At 40.9% G+C, this 21,068-nt stretch overlaps 1 protein-coding gene across 1 annotated transcript in view; it reads left to right on the top strand.

Annotated features, from left to right (window-relative positions):
* LOC104850514 overlaps positions 1 to 21,068 on the top strand; it is a 71,950-nt gene that overhangs the window by 50,134 nt on the left and 748 nt on the right. The window contains exon 2 of the mRNA XM_033759861.1: positions 20,330 to 21,065. Coding sequence (XP_033615752.1) covers positions 20,330 to 21,065 — 736 coding nt within the window. The remainder of the gene's footprint in view (positions 1 to 20,329; positions 21,066 to 21,068) is intronic.

Genomic DNA, 21,068 nt, shown 5'->3' with positions numbered 1-21,068 from the left:
GCTGAGCTAAATCCCCGGCCCCAGTCATGGCTGATTCTTGAATGCAAGAAGTAGGGTCTACATTCATTGTGTCCTTCAATTCTCAGTTTTTGTCTCTGTATTTTCTTGGCCAGTATTTGGGAGAAGTTGGAAACTCATTTTTTTATTATATTATGAACACAGATAATTTATGAAAAGTGTTGTTGGCTTTGTTTTTCCAGTGCTAGGTACAGAACCCAGGGCCTTGTGCGTGTTAGGCAAGTGCTCTGCTGCAGAGCTACAGCCAGAGACTCATCTCACAGAAGATGAGACTTCTCTCACAGAAGGATGAGTTGACATTGTAGGCATCCACACACCGTGCTTACAAAGAGGCACAGAGAGTTCCACTAAATACTTATTGAGCTGCCAGTCCCTGTGAGATATAGATATATATAATGGCTAGGAGTAACTAAGACAAGTCCTGTGTTTACGGAATCTCTGTCTAGTTGAAGATTCATGAGTCATGCAGAAATAACTTTATTTGTATCATGAAGCGTGTGTTCCATGGACTGCAGTCAGCTTTGTGGTTTAATGCAGGAGTTGTGTCAGGAAGCCATCAGAGAATTCCACTTTCTGAAAGTGATGGTTCTGTACTGAAACTCATAGGCAATTGAAGTTGCCCAGGGATACTGTCAGGAGATAAAGTAGGAGGCAGATTCCTGGGCCTTGTATGCAATAACAGCCAGAGCTGGGAATGTCAGACACTGTCAGTGAAAAATGCTATTTAATGCTTTCCAAAATTTGGTTATTAATCTTCTCTATTAATCTTCCTTTTCCCTATGAAAAAAATCTAAGGAAATATTTTGTTCAGAGCTATTTGAAAGTGTAGGATAGGGCTGGGAATTCAGCTCAGGGGCATAGTGCCTGCTTGGTAAGCAAGCTCAAGGTCCTGAGTTTGATCCCCAGTACCAAGAAGAAAGTACAGAATAATCATGAGTCTCTTTGAATCAAGTATTATTTTGCAAGTTTTTAAGTAATTTAACTGGTAAATACTTAAAATTTTGTTTTGCTGTATTGGGGATTGAATTCACTTCCTTTATGCTTGAGCCACCTCCCCAGCACCACCCCCGCTTTGGGGATAAAGTTTTGCCAAGTTACACAGTGTGAGCTTGAATTTATGATCCTCCTGCCTCAGCCTCCCAAAGTGCTGGGATTACAGGAGTACACCACAATTCAGACTCTAAAATAATTATTTTTAAGTGGGTTTTTTTGCCACAACTTTTTCAGTGTAGTAAAGTGTAAATAACAAAATTTGCCATGTTAACCATTTTTATACATGGAGTTTATTGGTACTCAGTTCATAATATTCACATTGTTCTGTAATCATCACCTCCCTTCATCTCCAAGAACTTTTTCATTTTCTCAAACAAATTTCTCTACCCATTAAACCACAAGTGCCCATATTCTCCTCTCCCCAGGTTTTAGCACCACTATTTCATTTTCTGTTGCTATAAACTGACTACTCTGGTTACGTCCTATAAATGGAATCATAGAAGAGCTTTTCTTTTGTGGCTGGCTTATTTCATCAAGCACAATGTCTTCAAAGTTCACCTTTGAATTGCTTTTCTTTTTTTTTTAAGGCTGAATAATATTCTGCTATATGCATGCAATTTATTGGCATTCATTTCACAACTTTTCATTTACCCATTCATACATCAACATTCATTCGGGTTATTTCTACCTCTTGGTTGTTATCAATAATACTGCTGTGAAGGTGGGTATACAAATATCTGTTTCAGGCTCTGCTTTCAGACCTTTTGAGTACACATCTAGCAGTGGAACTGCTAGTGCAAATAGTCATTCTGTTTAAGTTTTTGAGTAACTGCTGTTCTCTCTTCTTCAGCAACCACACCATTTTACATCCAGCAGTATGCAAGAGTTCCACTTGCTCCACACATTCTCTAACATTTGTTCTCCCTGCCTTCCTCCTTTTCCTCTTCCTCCTCCTCCTCCTCCTCCTCTTCTTTCTCCTCCTCTTCTTCCCTCTCCTCCTCCTTTGTCCCATCCCAAATGGATGTGATAAAGAAATCATTGTTTTGTTTTGTTTTTTTTTTTAGTCAAGGCAAATCTTATGAAAAGAATGCAAAGTTTATGTGACTTATAAAGACAAACAGAGAACTTTGAGGAAATCGCCTGCTTTCAGCCTGTGGCCTTGGGTGTGAGCTGGTGGCTAACCCTGAGCCATCCAGTTGAGGGACAAGTGCCAGCTCTGTCACTTTCTGCTGTGTAACCTTAGTACTTCAGATGTCTGCGTCTGTGAAATGAGTGTGAGAGTAGGGTACAGCAGCCTTCCCCCCTTGTCTGCAGGTAGTTCCAGTGCGTGCCTAAAACTGTGGATAGCATCAGGTCCAATATACCCTGTGTTTTTTCCTATCTATATACACATATGGTAAATTTGTAAACTAAGCACTATAAGAGATTAACAAGAACTATTAGTAGCACAGAAGGATTATAACAGTGTGCTGTAATAATAACTGTTATAAGATAATCTCTTTCTCTCCAAGTGTCTTAGTAACAGTATTGGTTATCAGACCCTCTGTCACTCTTATCACTCTATCACAGTAAGCAGTAAGCCTGTTTTACTTCCAAAGCCCCAAAGTACAAGAGTACTGATGCTGACAGTTCAGATATGCCAGAGGAGCTTTCAGTGAAAAAAGGCAAAGTTCTTGACATAATAAGGAAACAAACAAAATGTTATGCTGAGACTGACAATTTATATGGAAAGAATGAATCTTATGTCCACACAATTACAAAGAGGGAAAGTAAATGCATATTATTTTTGCTACCAGTTGACCACAGACACTAAAACTGTGGAAAACAAAGCCTCAAAATAAGGAGAGGGCTACTACTGTAGTTGACTGTCCACCTATCTATCTCTGTCTCTATCCACCCATCTCTATCTGTATATAAGGTCCATTGTTATAAGTAATCATCTGGAGGAAAAATTTGGTCAGTTCTGCCAGGTAAGGAGCTGTGGAATATCTTTCAGCAGGGAGGCAACATCCTTTGTTCTTGTCACAATTGCCACAACTATTTGAGTTGAAATTCCTTTGTCAGCAGGCTATAGGTAGGCAGTTAACATCACACGATGCCCAACATTGCAGAATGTGTTTAGAATCAAGGAACTGGTGGCCTCCCAGAATGGTGGGGGAACTAGGAAGAGTATCCATTGTCTACCAGGCTGAATGACTATATTCTATGTCCCTACTGATTCAATGCAAGGGGGTTTCTTTCAGATTGTAAAACTGTTGTATCAAATATAGAATATGGAGTATGACTGAGAAACTTGGAACTTTGAGTGTATAATTTCATCATCTCCCAGTACTTCTAGACTTCCAGTGAGCAAATGTTCATAGAGCTTGAGTCTTATCCCTTCCCTTTCCCATCTCTCCAGTTGATCAGTAGTGCTGCAAGTGGGGAGGTCCTGTGGGAATGGGAAACTTTCCAGACTGATTAGCTGCAGGTAAATTTAGCTTTCCTTTCCCAGTTCTGGCATACTAGTGTCTGGGTAAGTCTCTGGCAGAGCTCCCCAGTCAAAAGAAATATCATGATTCCATTTATTAAGCAGCTGCCTGCAAAGGCAGCTTCTAAGTACAGTGAGAATAGAACATTAAGAAAAACTTAAGTTTCTTTAGAAATTATTGTGCTTGGTTTAATCTGAAGTCAGTAGTCACTCCATAATGGAGGGCTGGATATCTGCATTTATCTTTCTTAACCTGAAGTTTATCAAAATTATGTGGCGAACACAAAGATCCTAAAAACAGTAAGAATCAGTAACTGCATTTTTGTTTTCTTCTGCATGAGATTATTGTAATGAAGCCACTTGTGGCTTCTGGGGCATTGACACCTTGTAAGCTCCCAGCACAGAGCAGGGACCATTGTCACAGCAGTGCTTAGGACAAGCTGTTTCAGGAATTTGACGTGAAAATAAATATGACCAAAACAGTATCAAGAGGAAGTATCTTAAAGTCACCACCCTGTTGCTCTGTTAAGCCTCTTAGATTGACAGAAGTGTAAGACTTTAGCTTCATTTCAATTTTTATTTTAGGCGGTCAATGTTTTTGGTGAAACAGATCATCACAGTTAAGGAATGGGAGGGGGAGATAGAGATGAAATGGCACTTCTTGCCAAAGGTTATTTTATAAAATAGAATGAGACCACCTGGCAGCAGGCAACAGCATCAGCACCTTCTCTTCAAGGGGTTTCTGGGTTCACCACATTGGCCTGCTCCCTCTGGTTCTGATTACTTTGCAAAGTGACAGGGCAACTTTGGATCTGTCTCTCATCCCCAGACTTCTGGTTGATTCTGGGGTATATCTGGTGCCACTTCCTGAACATCTCCACTTACATGTTGCAGAGACTGCCTTCCGTCTGTCCATTCATCTATCTACCTGTCCATGTGAAATAGGAAGAAAGGGGCTAAGGGTGTAGGGAAAGTGGGAAGGGTAGGGGAAAGCTAATAAGGGAAAAGAAAAAAAATATAAGAAAATAAAAAAATGGAAATGAAGTATTTGTAAAAGGGGAGGGAAGGAGGGATGAAGAGAGAGCAAGGACAAGGGGAAAAAATGAGAACCAAGACCTGTCATGTAAAGGTACAAGGTCCCAATAATGAATGTAACTCTACTGTATACCTAAAATGTTACCAATAAACTCAATGAGGAAAAAAAGACAGCTATCTACCTGTCCAAGCATCTATCTATCTATTTGAATGAGTGTCTATACAGATATTTTTAGAGCCCTCTTTTCCTTGTTTTGCCTTTTTTTTTTTTTTTTTTTTTTCCTGATTGGACATGGTAGCACATACCTATAATCCGTTACTTGGGACACTGAGGTAGGAGGATCCTAAGTTCAGGGCCAGCCTGGACAACTTAATGAGATCATAATCTCAAAATAGTTTTAGAGTTACCTCTTTTTTTTTTTTTTTTTTTTTGGTACTGGGAATCGAACTCAGGCCCTTGCACTTGCGAGGCAGACAGTAGAAACACTGAGCCAAATCCCCAGCCTTTAAAGTTTTAAAAAGAACTAAGGATGTAGCCCAGGGGTAGAGTACTTTCCTAGCATGCGTGTTACGTTTAAATCTAGATGTCCTCCCTGAAGCTTCTTGCAATTATAAGTGGGGTTTTAGGAAGGTAATTGCATTATAGGAGTTTATAGCTGACTTGCTGTTAGGAGGTGGGATCTGGCCTAAGGAGGTAAGTTACCGGGGGCGTGGCTTGGAAGAGTTTCTCCCCTTCCTCACGCTTTACTCTTTCTGCTTCCTCACTGCTCTGCTGTGAACTGCTCTTCTCAGCTGACCTTGGGTCAGCTGACCATGAACTGAAACATGAGCCAAAATAAACCTCCTCTTCTTTTAAGTTGTGAGTGTTGAGTAACATGTCTCAGTGACAAGGAAAGTGACTAAGAAAATATGGCTCTGGTTCCAATCCCCAGTGCCAACCTCCCTCTTCAGTTTTTTCTCTCTAGCTCTACTGAATTATAATTGACAAAAGTTGTGCATATTCAAGGCTGGAGATGTAGCTCAGTGGTAAACTGTTTGCCTTCAAGGACCTACTTTCAAGAGCACCACCAAAACAGTCTCTATTAGGTATACCTACCTAATTTGATGATATATGGATACACTGTGAAATGATTAACACTATCAAGAAGTTTTAAGATCTACTCTCAGCACATTTGAAGTATATAATATAGCATTATTACCTATAGTCACCATGTTGAATGTATCTTCTGAATTTATCTTAAAACTAAAACATTGTACTCTTTAACTAAGACATCCCCATTTCCCTTACCCTCTCCATCTCTGCTTTAAGTTTCACATACAAATGCGATCACACAATATTTGCCTTCCTGTGCCAGGATGATTTCACTTAGCATAGTCTCCAGCTCCTTCCATGCTTTCACAAATGCAAGGTTTCCTTCTGTTTTACCACTGGATAGTGTTCCATTGTGTACTTACATCACACTTTCTTTATCCATTCACCCATCAGCGGACACCGAGGTTGTTTTCATTTCTTAGCTACTGTAAATAATCCAGTGAACATGGGAGTGCAGATGTCTCTTCAACATGTTGATTTCATTTCCTTTGGAATATGCCTAGTAGTGTGAGTGATGGATCATAAGGTAGTTATATTTTAATTTTTTGAAGAGTTTTCCTACTGTTTTTGATACAACTGTACCAATTTACAGTCCCCCCTCCCCATACATGGATTCCTTACTTCCACACCCTCACCATCACTTGTTTTTTTTTTTTTTTTTTTGCACTGGGAATAGAACTTGGGACCTTGTGCTTGCAAGGCAGACAGCGGAACCACTGAGCTAAATCATCTTTTTCATAGCCATATATGAGGTGGACTCTCACTGTGGTTTGGACTAACATTTCTTTGATTTGCGATTTTTTAAACCTTTTCCTATACTGTACTTGTCAACCATTTGTATGTCTTCCTTGGAAAGCTGTCTGTTCACGTGCTTTGCTCATTTTGTAATTAGGTTAATTAGCTTGTTGATGATGATGGTGATGAGTTGAGTTCTTATTTATTTGTATATTAGCCCCCTATAGAATATATGGTTTGCAAATATTTTCTCCCACCCCACAATGTTGCTTCTGATATGTAGCTTGATAATAGTTCCACTTGTTTATTTGTTTACTTTTGTTGCCTGTGCTTTTGATGTCATATTCAAAATCTGAGTTGCCACAGCCAATGTCAAGGAACTTAGCTCTTATATTTTCATCTAGTGTTTTCATGGTTCTGATTTTTTGTTCATTTTTAAACAATCTTGAGTTGGGTTTTGTATATGCTATGTTAAGGGTCCAGTTTCTTTCTTTTGCTTATACATAGGCAGTTTCCTAACACCTTTTAATTACAAGAGTATCCTTTACTTGTTCTTGGCACTTTGTCAAAGATTAGTTGACCATACACACTTGGGTTAATTTCTTGACTCCCTGTTCTGTTCTGTTGCTCTATATGTCTATTTTTGTGTTGATATCATGATTTTTTGATTACTATACTTTCATAATATAATTTGAAATCAGGTAGTGTGATGCCTCCGGGTTTACAGTTTTTTGTTCTCAGTTGCTTTGTCTATTCTCACTGCATCTTTGTCTTTGTTCCTGATCTTAGAGAAAAAGCTTTTAACTTTTCACCGAGTATGATGAAGATGGGCTTGTCATATGTGGTCTTCATTATGTTGAGGACTATTTCTTTTGTGTCATATTTATTAGGAGTTTTTAATCATGAATGGATGTTGATTTTCATGAAAGGCCCTTTCATGTCTACTGCGATGAACATAAGGTTTTTGTACTTCAATTTTTTATTTGGGTTTTTGAGACAAGTTCTCACTATATAGCCCAGCGTGGCCTTGAATTCACTCTGTAGCCCGGTCTGGCCTCAAACTCTTGGCAGTCCTCCTGCTTCAGCCCCCTGAGTACTGGAATTACAGGTGCTCACCACCTTATCTGGCTATACTACATTTTATCGAGTGTTTTTGCTCAGTGAGCATCTTAGCTTGGGATTTTCTTCAGTACATTTAAAGGTAAACTCCTATCTTTCCTCACCACTTGTTTCCCTGCAGGCCCCCATAATTCTCTCAGCTGTACCACTGTCTGGCCCAGATTATACCTGCAGGCATTCCCATCTCTTGTCTTTTCACTCACCATCTTCCCACACATGGAGTCAGTCATCAGGTCATGTTTCTTCTGTCTCCATCACTTCTCCCCATTCTGCAGCCACAAGTCTGTGTGGCTGTTGTCTTGCTCTGGTGACTCTGATGCCCTCCCCAACTGTTTTTCTGAGTCTCACTGCCTTCTAATCTTTGTAGGTCACCTGCTGCCAGGACCTCTGTTGGAGGTTCCCCTGGTCCTTAAAGTGAATCCCCAAATCCTTAATACTGCTTCTGAAGATGCAGCCTCTCCCTAGCCATCCTGCTGTGTCCATATTCTCTATCTCAGGCTCTTAGTTCTTTTCACCATCCATCACCACTGTGACATTCAGTGTTCATGTCTTCTGAAAGAGGCCAGTGCAGAGAAACACTGTTCAGACTTATTTAATTATATGCCTTTCTCCAATTAGCTGAACTTCTCTAATGGCTGTGGCAGTGTCTGCTTTTCACTGCCCTCTTTCTAATATGTCTACCCTAATTCCACTCAGACACAGAAGCCAAGGAAGCATTTGTTACATGATCAAATGAAGGAATGAATGGATAATGTCCCATCTGAGGCTCATTCTCGCTGGAAGACGAAAGAAACAATCCAAAGGAACCACATTTAAGCAGAGGATGAGTGTTCTTTTCTAATTTATGTTTGATCAAGTGATGACAGTATTGGTTAACTTTGCAGGTCTTCTTAACTGCATGAGGCCATGGACTGCTTATGCAAGCACCCCAGGGGCAACAGAGGCAGTGGTTATTGCCAAAGCATCAGTCTTCATTGCATCAGGACCTTTGGTCTAGGAAGGACTCTTGGGGCTTAGAGAACTGACTACCGTATCATTATAGTTCTGAAATTATAATTGGAAAATAATTAACTAACAGACTTTGACAGGCTTTTAGGGGGTTAGGCATAGAGAAGGGTTGAAGCCAGGCCTGTTTTTTAAATGAAATTCAAATATTGTTAAGTGGACCACATTGCAGCATGAGTCTGAGCAGCCACTTTGCCAGATATTGAATAAATAAAAGGCTTTGTTTGGTAGCTGGACAGGCTAAGACTCACAAATCTTACTACATAAGATAAGCATTCTACCTGTATAGCACTCCTGCCCCTGAGCCCTGATGTTGCTGGCATTGGGAGGAACAAGAAAAATCCACACTCCAATCAATTGCCTAGCATGCTTGAGGCTTTTGGTTTGATCTCCAGCACTGCAAACAATGAAAAACCTACTTAGATCTCACCATCAGGGTTAAAAATCCTAAGGAGTGTATTATCCATATTCATGAGAAAAATTAGAGCCAAATTTAAAATGAAATAATGACATTTTATATATACTTGGCTTCCCAGATATCTTTTTTCTTTGTTTCGTTTTTATTTTGAGATATCGTCTCTTTATGTAATTCAGGCTGGCCTTGAACTCACTATGTGGCCCAGGCCTTTCACGTCCACATTCAGATTTCCCTTTGCTGGTTCTTTCCTGTGCCTAGCTACACATCATTTCTACCAAGCCATGACCTTTGAACTGGCAGGGCAACTGTAGAGAGGAGGTGCTTCTGATTATGAATCACAAAGTAGATAAATCTTAAGGCAGAGATTTGTTCATGTGGGTACACTTTTCTACATCACTGTGGGCCACTTGGGATATGTTCCTTTTGCCTAAGATCAGATACATTGAGTTTCTTCTGTTTTTAAAATAATAGTATATGTTTGCATTATGTAATGAATACATTCATCATGGCGTGTTGTAGACCATACTTCCCATTTCCCTTGCTTCCTTTCACTCACTCCCTGAATCACCTTCCCATCTGCCGAAGGTCACCTCACTATTTCCTATCAGCACAAGATATGTTGACTTTCCAACAGAATACTTCACTTGTTTTTGATCTAGAATTTTGTGTGTGAGAGAGGTAGTGGTACTGAGGATTAAATCCAGGGTCTTTGCACTAAGCAACATCCAAGACACTATTTAGCGGCACAGTTTGTAATAGCTAAAACTTGGAAACAGCCTATTTGCCCATCTGTTGGAAACTGGATAAAGAAGATGTGGTTTTTCTATAAAATGGAATATTACTCAGCCATAAAGAATGAGAAAATAGATTAATTCATAGGAAAATGGATACATATTGAAGATATACTCCTAAGTGAAATAAATAAGGCACACATGTGTAAATACTGAATAGTTTCTCTGGTGTGAATAATCTGCAATAATACAGAAGATCCTAATAAGATTACTGACATTGAGAAATGGGAAGCAAGAAGCTAAAGGTGTAGGGAAGATGGGACGGGTAGGGGAAGGGTAAAAAGGGAAAAGAAAAAAATGTGATATAATGAAAAGATGGAAATAAAGTGGTTGTAGATGGAGAGGGGAGGAGGGGGTGAAGGGAGGGTAGGGACAAGGGGAAAAAGTGAGAACCAAGACTTGTCATGTAGAGGTACAAGATCCCAACAATGATTGTAAATGTACTGTATCCCTAAAATGTACCAATAAACTCAATTAAAGCTGAAAAAAATTTTTTTTGAAACAGGTCTCATTAAATTGCTAAGTTGCCAAAGTTTGAGCTCAAATTTGAGACATTCCTGCCACCCTCCCCAGCTTGATCTAGAAATTCGGACCTAGAATTCTTTTTTTAATCTTATTGAGTTTATTGGTACTTTTAAGTATACAGTACAGTTACGTTCATCATTGGGATCTTGTACCTATATGTGACAGATCTTGGTTCTCATTTTTCCCCATACCCCTGCCCTCCCTTCACTCCCTCCACCCTCCCCTATTTACAAAGACTGTTTCCATTTTTTCCTTTTCTCATATTATTTCTTATTTCCTTTCCCCTACCATTCCCACTTCCCCTATACCTTTAGCCCTTTTCTTCCTATTTCAAATTATCAGTTATACAATTTGGACCTTATTTACACTTTTAGTTTTTCACACCAGAGAAACAATTCAGTATTTACACATGTGTGTCTTATTTATTCCACTTACGAGTATTGCCTCAGTATGCATCCATTTTCCTATGACTCTAGTTTCTCATTCTTTATGGCTGAGTAGTATTCCATTTTATATAAAAACCACATCTTCTTTATCTAGTCTCCAACTGATGGGCAATTGGGCTGTTTCCAAGTTTTAGCTATTACAAACTACTGCTATAAACATGGGTAAGCATATATCACTGTGTTGTGATTCTTTTAATTCTTTTGGAAAGATACCCAGCAGAGGGATAGCTGGGTCAAATGGGACCTCTAATCCTAGTTTTTTAAAGTATCTCCATATTGATTTCCACAGTGGTTGCACCAGTCTGCACTCCCACCAACAATAGAGAAGGGATTCCTTTCTCCCCACAACCCTGTCAGCATTTGTTATTGATTGATTTCTTGATAGCAGCCATTCTTTTTGGGGTGAGGTGAAATCTCAGTGTTGTTTTCATCTGCATCTCTCAAATGACCAGTGATGTGGAACATTTTTCGTATATTTATTTGCTGCTTTTACTTGTTTGTTCATTTCAGATGCCCATTTTTGAATCGGGTATTTATATTTGGAGGGTCTGATTTTCTTGAGTCCTTTATATATTCTAGATAATAGTCCTTTGTCTGAGGAGCAGCTGGTAAAAGTTTTTTCCTACGTTGTAGGTTGTCTCTTAGCTCTGTTGGTAGTTTCTTTTGCAGTGCAGAAGCTTTTTATATGATGAGATCCCAGTTGTTGAATCTTTGTTCTAGTTCCTGTGCTACTGAGGATTTGTTCATAAAGTCTTTTCCTATGCCAATGTCTTTTAGAGTTCTACCTAACTTATCTTCCAGCAAGTTTAGAGTTTCTGTTTTAATATTTAGATCTTTAATGAACTTGGATTTTAGTTTAGTGCATGGTTAAAGATTCTCTTTATATTTAATGAATGACCTGTAGCTATCAACTTTATACTTCACCAAGAAAAATGTCACACCTTGAAAATAATAAATCTTTCAATGAGAACATTCTCTTTTGATTTAGCAAAATATAAATAGGCTAGAATAGCATTTAGTATGTAAAATAATGAGTATAGTATTTATTACACTAAGTGAACATATTCTCTGCTCAGTTATATGAATCCTCATCAAAAAGAATTTCTGTTATCATAAAATACACATATGTATAAGCTACACATACATGAGAGCATGTTCTGTGCACTGTAGGCTGTTCAGTTGCAAGAGACATTCTCTTTACAATGCATTTGCTTCTCTTCACAACCTTGTCTTATATTCTGAGAGGAATCTGATGTGGTCACAACATACCACATCCAGGGTGTGTTGGGACCAACCCAGGTGACAAACCAAAGCTAAGTCAAAGGCAGTGAAGTCAAGGATTGTGAGCCTCAGCTGATGCTATCTCCTTTACCCACAGTACTGTCTTCACCTGTGCCCTGGCCTTCCTTGCCTGGTCATCACCTGCTGGTTGACATCTGCCCTCCCAGCAGCAAATGCATTTCTTTCCTCATGGCCTAAAGATTCTCATACTTAAAAGATATTTCAGTCCTTATTGTTATTAGATTTTTTTTATTCCTAAACTAAGTTGGTTTTGACTTTTTCACAAAGAATTGTAATATAATACAGTCTCCCACTTAATATTTTTCAACTTCACTATGGTGCAAAATTATTATATACTTAGCAGAAATCATATTCGGAATTTTGAATTTGGATCTTTGTCTGGGCTAGTAATATGTAGTGCTATCCTCTTATCATGCTGCAGCACGACCACAGCTCCCAGGCAGGGTTCCCAACTGATCATTCCCAGCATACTGTGCTGCTGAGCTGTGAAGGTCTGTAATTAGGTGGTTTCTGTGCCTTTTCTGCTCACGGTATTACCAACCCACAATGGGTTTAATGCACCACAACCTCATTCTGAGTCTAGGAGCATTTGTACTTGTTTTCATTTCAGGACTGCCAAGCATCTAACATATTTACATGACTGAGGTCTGTGTAAAAGTGCTATGTTTGTGGGGTGCACTGCCAGGGTACACCTGAGTCAGGTACCAGCCCCTGGCCTATCTCATACATATGCACCAGGATCTTCTGAGCTTTTGAGAAGTGGCCCATGATATCAAGGGAAAGACTGAGGACTGCGCCGGCTGTGTGTCTCTTGACAGGCAATGTTGGAGGGTTGGGTGAGGTCCCCAGATTAACAGTAACAATCAGGAAGGAAACCAGGACCGATCGTGGGAGGCATGAAAAGCATACCTCTTGGTGTGTTAGGAGGCAGTAAGATTTCAAGACATGATCTTGTCCAGCAGCTGGTCTTTCCCACGTACTGCCCCACCATTAGGCTCCAGATGGCAGAGCAGACTATGACTGTCCCCACTGGTGGCTGTTTTCATGTCTTAGCCTGTTTTCTGCTGCTATAACAGAACTCCCAGGCTGGGTATTGTAAACAGTAGTGGTTTATTTACCTCACGCTTCCAGAGTCTGGGAAGTCAGAGATTGAGGGACCAGGGAGAGTCTCCATGATGTCTTGCATGGTGGGTGATATCACATGGCCAGGAGGAAGGACAGCAAGAGGAGCAGAACTGATACAAATATGATATTAATCAATTTATAAGGGTAGATCCCCATGGCCTAATCACCCCTCAATTTGATGGCAGTTAAGTTTGACAGTGAGTTTTGGAGGGGGCATTCACATCTAGCAATCAAATAACTGGTATCATTGGTCCTATTCCAGACCTTTGCAAGTCAAGTACCAGGAGCTATGCATGTTCTCCTACCAGGTGCCCTGAACCCACCCAGCCAGTGATCAGGGAGCTACTCAGGTGACCCAGTGGCAACGTCAGGCTAGAAATCTTCCTTGGACAAAGAATGGTAAAGTTCCTAGGAAGCTACTGAGGACCCTGTGAGTTGTTGATGAGTCCTGTTTTTCAGGACAGTTCTCTGTGGAGAGAGGAATGGGTGCTGGTAGTGAAGGCCTGTGTGACATTTTTCTTCCCTATAAATTTCCCTTCCCAGTATCCGTCCACTGGCAGGTTTTCCTTTTAGTTGGAGTCCATTTGCTCTTCTGAGTCACAAGAAAAGTGTGAGAATATTGTTTCTCAACGAAGCTGGAAGATTTTCTCACATTTGAGCACTGACTGTGCCCCCAAGGATAGGCCAGTGATAAGAGTGCCTCTACCTCTAACAAAGTGGCCACAGATCCATTCCTGCCAGACCAGGCCACGTGTCCCACAGGCAGAGATGTGAGCTGACCAGGGACAGTAGCTGCTCACTACTGGCTTTGTTCATTGGTGGCATCATCACACAGTGTTGGCAAATGGTTTCTAAGTGAGGATGTCTGTGCCAGGAGATGTGAAGAGCCCACAGGGAAACAATACCCAACTGTCACTTCAATTAGAGCAAGACAGTTTAGGCAGTAGAAAGCACCTCAGCAACTGCTTTTATGTGTAAGACTAATCTGAGAATCTGAGATGCCTGACTGAGCAGAGATGGGCCAGGGTCTTTTCTGGACTTGTGTCCTTAGTGAGGCAGAATGAGCTGTTGTAACATTCCCTAAATTATGACCTCATTGCCTCCTGCTTGGAAACTGGGTTGCCTGGAATACTTTCCCTAGAAACACACTGAATGCAAAGAAGAAAAGCAACAAATTCAACTGAAAATTTGCTCAAATGATACAACACAAATATATGCTTTATAAGCAGTTAGGGATTGTGAGTATAGCTCAGGTCACATAGCATGTGCAAGGCCTGACTTCAGTCCTCAGCAACACACACACACGTTATTAGTACATCTAGTTAAAAACTGGATGTAGAAGCCTTCTGTCCTTCTGAAGGCTCGTCTGCCTCCCGCAAGCAGACATTGTTTTTGCTCCAGTGACCTTCAAGATTAGGACCACCCATCTGGAAAAGTTTCATTGTTCTGAATGGTGACTGTGAGGAGGCACAGCCTCCAAGCTGACATCAGTCTTGGTACTAGTTGCAGCCATTAGTCCTGGCTATGAATTTTGGAGGTTACTGCTGCAATCTTATTTACCACCAGGCAGGAAGAAGACAGGGGATGAGTTGCAGGAAGTCAAGACAAAGCCACCTTCAGAGCTACTATTGGCGATCTTCCAAGGTTCTTTGAGCTCTGAAGCTGGATATAAGAGTAGAGGTGAGAGGCTGCAACTTACCTGACCACTGGGGATAATGCCCAGGATGGACACTGAGATTAAGTGCATCTCATGCTACACCTGACTGACCTCCAAATTCAGAGACAGAAAGTATATTTTTGTCTTCTGTCTAAAGTTTACCTTTTCAAATTCTCATTTTCTCCACCTCAACACCCCATAGGATTGGCAAAGTAAACAAACATCCATCCCCATCAGGGAAACACCATTTTCCCCACAGGAATGCGGTTTAGCCCAGTGACCCAGAAAAGGTAAGCCAAGACAATCGCACACTCGTATGAAGTTGACACCTTTCCCTTAGATGTGACTATTCAGTCTTATCCACAGTTACCAACATTTATGTTTTTATGTATACTTGTAATTTATAAACATTTAAATATTTAAATGAAGCCTGGTACCCCTGAAGCATCCTCCCCCATCCTTACGTAGAAGTGATGCTGAGGATGTCAGATCCATGAGTGAGGGGCTTTCTTCCTTCCTTCATTGTACTATGTATACTAGGGCTGAGAAGGAGGAAGTCTAGTCTTTGGGCTGGAGTGTACAGAAAATTATTTCATCTCTACAGTTAGGATTTTGAATGTATTCTCCTATAGAAATGTTATAAACTGTGGTTAAATTAAATGATAGCTATATTATATACAGGGAGAAAGGAGAAGAAATAGCCTGGTCCTGCCTTGTTCCCTCTCACATCATTTCCTAACCCTGTTTCCCACTGATGAAGCTTGGCCTGAAGCCATTTGTAGGGAAGCCTGAGAGTTGTGGAGCCAGAGAGAAAACAATGGCTGGAGAAAGAACCTCAGAGAAGGAAATGGGCAGAGACACAATAGTGTGAAAAAGGATCTTGGTGAATGATTCTGCACAGATGAAGTGGAGGAGTCCTGTATAGGCTGAAGGCCCACATCTCTCTTAAGTCCAAAGGCAGCCAGTGGCACTGGATTCAGTGATAAGACCATTTGCAGATTAGGACAGACCCTGGCAGCAGACAGAAAAATGATTGAAGGTGAACCCCAGCTTGAGACAGGAAAGCAGTTAGGAGGCCAGGGCAGGTGGCCAGGTGAAGCTTCCACAGACCTATGATAAGGCAGTGATGGTATCATACTGCACAGAGATTAGTCAAATAGGATGATGAGTCTTAGATTTAAGTGAGCAGAGATCCACAGGGGAGGGAAGTGCCAGTAGGTGGCAGTGCTGGGACCAGAACCTCCTTACTAAATTATACTTTCACTAATAGCTGTGCAGAGCTCCTCCTACCTTATCCCCAGGATATTTCAAGATCCTGGCAAACCTCAAATAGTATTGAATGCTAAATAATACAATAGTTTATATTTATACCTACATAATAAACTTTCATTTTCTATGTAAAGAGAGCACTTTATAGCCTTTTTTAATGTTTCTGAATTGCTAATATCACTGCTTTTATGCTTTGGGCCATTATTGTTTAAAATAAGGGTTATTTGAACACACGAGCACACTGATACTGTGGTATCAATCTAATTACCAAGACTGCTACTAAGTGACTACTGGGCAGGTAGCGTATACAGCATGGACACACTGGATAATGGGATGAATCAAGTCCTGGGCAGGACAAAGCAGGATAGTATGAGATTTCATCATGCTTCCCAGAACAACAAATGATATATAAAGCCTATGAGTTATTTATTTCTGGAATATTCCACTTATTACTTTTGAATCATATTTTTCTAAGCATAACTGAAAACATAGGAAGTAAAACTGGGGGGATTAGTGTGGTAGATTACTCAGTCTCACTGGTGTCCAGGTTCCTAATCCCTACAAATAGGGGTTAGATGTACACTAATGGTGATCTGCTCTAGGGCTGTGATTCAGGGATCCACATTTTGACTGCTTTATTTATCATTTCACATGTCACTGTTTTCTTTCATTGTCACATTTTCTATAGTTTATATCAACACACACTAGAAACCATCCTGTTTATACATAAACCTATTATATGTTCCTGAACTTTAAGATTCATTTTAAATTTTCTGTTCAGAGTTGTTTTTAGAAAAATTTCAGTACTAGGGAGAAACATTCTGCAGTATTCTAAAGTTCATATAACCCAGAATGCAGCTGTAGACAATTGGATTTCACAATATTCCCATCCAAAATTCTTGTAGTTCTGTTCATAAGCATCTCTGGCAACGCTCCCATGATTTGTAAGACTTTCTACAAAACCACTAATTGAGTTGCAATCCTTGTTAGTTAATAGAGGTCAAAGTATTAGTTCTAAATAATGCAACTTGGTGTTACTTAGAAATTCCAGGAAAAGCTTTTTTTTCCTCCATGATTTTCAGTTTCATTCTGAGCAGTACACAACAATCACATTGTTCAGCTTCTGAACAAAATGGTTAAGTCACTATCTTTTTAAAAAGCATGTTGCCCCAATTAGAAACTCAGGCTTTCTGGATGTATTTTACAGAATTTGAATCTTTACTCAAACTTAAGTAAGTTTTAAATAAATACTTATTAGTGTTATAAAAATTTGAGCATCTTCATTCCATAAAAAATATAGTGGTATCTGGTGACTTGTTTCCTTGGTATAGTTCTACATCTGTATATGCAATTGGATATAGGCAAAAGCCAGACATAGTGGCACATGTCTGTAACCTCAGCACTTGGGAGGCTGAGACAGGAGGATTGCCATGAGTTTGAGGACAACCTGGACTACTATATTATGAGTTCAAGGCCAGTCTGAATTACATAAAACCCTGTCTCAAAAAACAAACAACAAACAAACAAAAACTGGATATAAGCAGGATAACTGACAGACTATCACATGGGGATAAGTAATCACAGTCCTTGTGCACAGTTTTGTCCTGAGAGCAGCCATATAAAACTAGTATTATATGCTTTGGTTATACAATTTGATGAGATGCCTGAAGCTGTGCAGAAGCACAGAATAAGGCATCCTATTCATTCTGGTGGTTTCAGGAAGGAATTTCCAGAGATGATGATGCTTGCCATTGGCCTCAAAAAATGATTAGGCATTAGATTAGGGGTATGTAGACTTCTCTAAGGCCATTTTCCCATTCTGTGAGGCCCCATATTATGAGGCCTGTACTGATCTTACACACAACAGAAACTTGTGGTTTGATTAGTTGGTTGATAGGGACATAAATGTTGATAGGTCTTATTTTAGAGATGACCCTAAAGAGCAGATTACTGAAATGACTTCCTGATGATCACTTGACAGTATTTAAGTTTAGAATTTAGGTCTAGCTCTAGGTCATCTATGGATCATATTCAAACTACCTAACAAATGTGCTTCCTAGCATGCTTTGAGCCCTAAGGGTCAGCTTAATCCAGGTGTTCTTGTTGGTTATAAAAGTTCTCTTACTGTCCTCTGGTAAAATTGTCCAGCTTAGTTACAAGGCAGGATCATGCCTTCTTCCCTGTGTTTCCAGTGGAAGTCAAATAAAACTATTACTATTTAATATTCAGTCAGTTCCTATAAGCTGGACTTCAATATTTGATTAAACTTCCTGGTTCATTTCAGAACTCTAAGACTTTGGAACAGCCACAGTCCCTCCAGAGTCAGAGAAGGCAAAGAGGTGATAATCTAGTATTAGGCTTATTTTGGAACTGGTTACAGAATTTACATCCACTCTCTGTGATGAATCAAGACTTCTTATGTGGTTCATTCACATGCAACCCACAGGTCCTCAAGCTCCCTAATTTCCCCAATAGAGCATTAAACTAGAGGGCATGCAATAGCCCATCAGTTTTTTAATTGATGGATTGCCTGACAGTCTTAAGTCAGTGTAGCTTCTTGATGGGTCTCAGATGGAGTCAATCCTTCACCCTTTTACCCATGGCTCTGGGTATGACCCAAGGGCCAACAAAAAGTGTATCAAGCAGATCCATTGTAGGAGGTGAGAGACGCTTCTCTTTGCCCAAGGTCAAATTCTACTCTTGAGAAGGGGTAAACTAAGTGGAAATTTAAACTGGTCTTTCTACAACTTCTTCCTCCTCCTCCTCGTCCTCCTCCTCTATTGCCCTTCATGTTGCCTTGGAGGAAATAGCCTTGACAGTAATCTAAGGACTCTTGGGATTTTATATGTTAGGGTCATGAGGTGCTGGAATTGGAGTCAAGTGCTTTGGATACAGATCTCATCTGTGTCTCAGTGTCTGCTCATTAGTTTAATGCAGTGGAGAACAGTATAGGTTTTTGAGGGGCAGCTGGAGGACCCCCAGACAATGACCTAAACTACCCAAGTGTGCAAATGATTATCTATAATGTGGAAATCATTCTGTTGACCTCTTAGATTAACATGAGTACTCAGGTGCGTGATGTTTTTAAAAAACTCTTTAGTGTAAGATCCAGACAAGTAGTAGGCACTAACCAAATACTATTCATTTAGTCATTAATCATTTATTGAGAGTGGGAGGACTGTGACATTTATGCTGCTTCATGAAGGCCTAACAGGTCTTGACCTGATGGGAAAGTTTCAAGGTGGCAGCATTTTCAATTAGAGGCAAAGAACATAGACATGGGTATATGAGGTTGGGGAGGGAATGGATACAGGTGTATATAGGAAGGGCATGGACAGAGGTGGGGGACATGGACAGGTCATAAATACAGGTCTAGGAAGGGGAGGAAAACACAGAGTGCAAGGCCAGGGCTGGACACAGGTGTGCAGGAGGAAGACATGGATATAAGGTACAAGGGGAGAAGGCATGCACACAGTGCACGGAAGTGGAAGGCATGGACACATATGTGCATTGGAGGGAAGAGCATGGGCACATGCTCATCTTTTACTGTACATGTGAGAATAGGAAGTTAGTTGCATCATTGGCTTAATTTGAATTCTTGGGTCAGAACTTCTAATACTCTAGGGACATCTTAACTTCTCTCCATTCTCTGGCCTGTTATAATCTGTTGAAAAGGCTCCTTGCTAGCGGTTTTCTTCACAAAGCCTTCCTGCCCCTGTGACCCTGCAGCACTATGTCACTTTTATTCCTGTTCCTTGGTACTTTACAGCCCTTTTTAGATGGGAAGCAAACAATAGCTTCTGTCTCCATCTCTGCACCGTGTAGTTGTTCCTACGTAAACCAAACTCCCTTTTTGCTTACTGGCTGTGTTGCATTGAACACAGGCTGGCATTTCAGTGTGACACATTTGAAGTAGTTATGGGTTTTTCTGATATTTGGTGATAAAAACATCCCTTCCAGTTCACATAAAAGACGGTCTTGAATAGTGGCATATTCATTCCTGCAGTTTTCCACAATTTACATACATAAGTTTCAACAAATTCAAGACTTCACCATCATATTGATGCAGAACCCATAACTTTTTTCTTTTTTAGGGCTATGTATTTGCCTTCTTACCTTCAATTTATTATGAAATGAGTTGATGAAAAGAAAATTGTTAAAATAGTTCTTACATGATCAGCCTTGTCATGAGCTTACCTTTGCCGTTTTTGTTGTTTGTTTGTTTGTTTTTTAATACTGGCAATGGTTAAACAAAATAATTATCCACAGATTATGGAAGTTCTTCTGTGGGCAAAATGGCTCAATATCTGCTTTGTTTTCTATTGTAGGCAGTGTACGCCTCAGAGCCCAATGCATGGTGTAGGAATGGAAGCCAAGCTGGTGACCTGGGCGACGAAGCTCTGGAGTGGGGGCCTGAGGATGCAGATGTCCACGTAGGTCTGAGCCACACTGCCCTGTGGCCACAGGCGCCGTGCTCCCAGAACATGACCACAGCCCAGAACGGACATGGGCTAGGTACTGCACCACCCTGTTCGACCTCCGACCTAAAGGACTCCAAGATGGTGACATCCGCGGTGTGTCAGAATGGAGGATACAGAAATGACCCCGAAGCCCCGGAGGCCCGGCTCAGCCCTTCCAAGCTCGTACGCTTCTTCTCTGTGAGTCGAAAGCGGGCGAGCGCCGACACCGACAGGCCGCGGTCCGTGGTGCTCATGGGGAATTCCTCCACGTGGAACGCCCTGGCCTCCTTCCGCAAAATGGGATCTTTCAAAAAACTCAAGTCCTCCATCCTTCAAGGAATTCAGAACCGGGAGGCATCCGAGGCCTCCAAAGATAACGTGTGGGAAGGTACCCTGGAGACAGCCGTGCCCAACGGTGCTGCGGTGGTGGCCGCAGACCCCGGCCAGGACCCAGCCGCTGACGCCCCCCAGACAGGGGACAGCACCTCTGAGGGCTCCGAGGACGACGCTGATGCTGACGCCTTCCAGAGGAGCACGCACCGCTCCCGCAGCATCCGCAGGGCCTATGGCCTGGGCCGCATCAGCCTGCTGGACCCTGAGAAGCGTC

Source organism: Fukomys damarensis, unplaced genomic scaffold, assembly GCF_012274545.1.
Source record: "Fukomys damarensis isolate Sample0158 unplaced genomic scaffold, DMR_v1.0_HiC HiC_scaffold_38, whole genome shotgun sequence".
NCBI lineage: Eukaryota > Metazoa > Chordata > Mammalia > Rodentia > Bathyergidae > Fukomys > Fukomys damarensis.
Note: the sequence above shows the minus strand (reverse complement) of the source record. Positions and strands in the feature narration are given on the sequence as shown.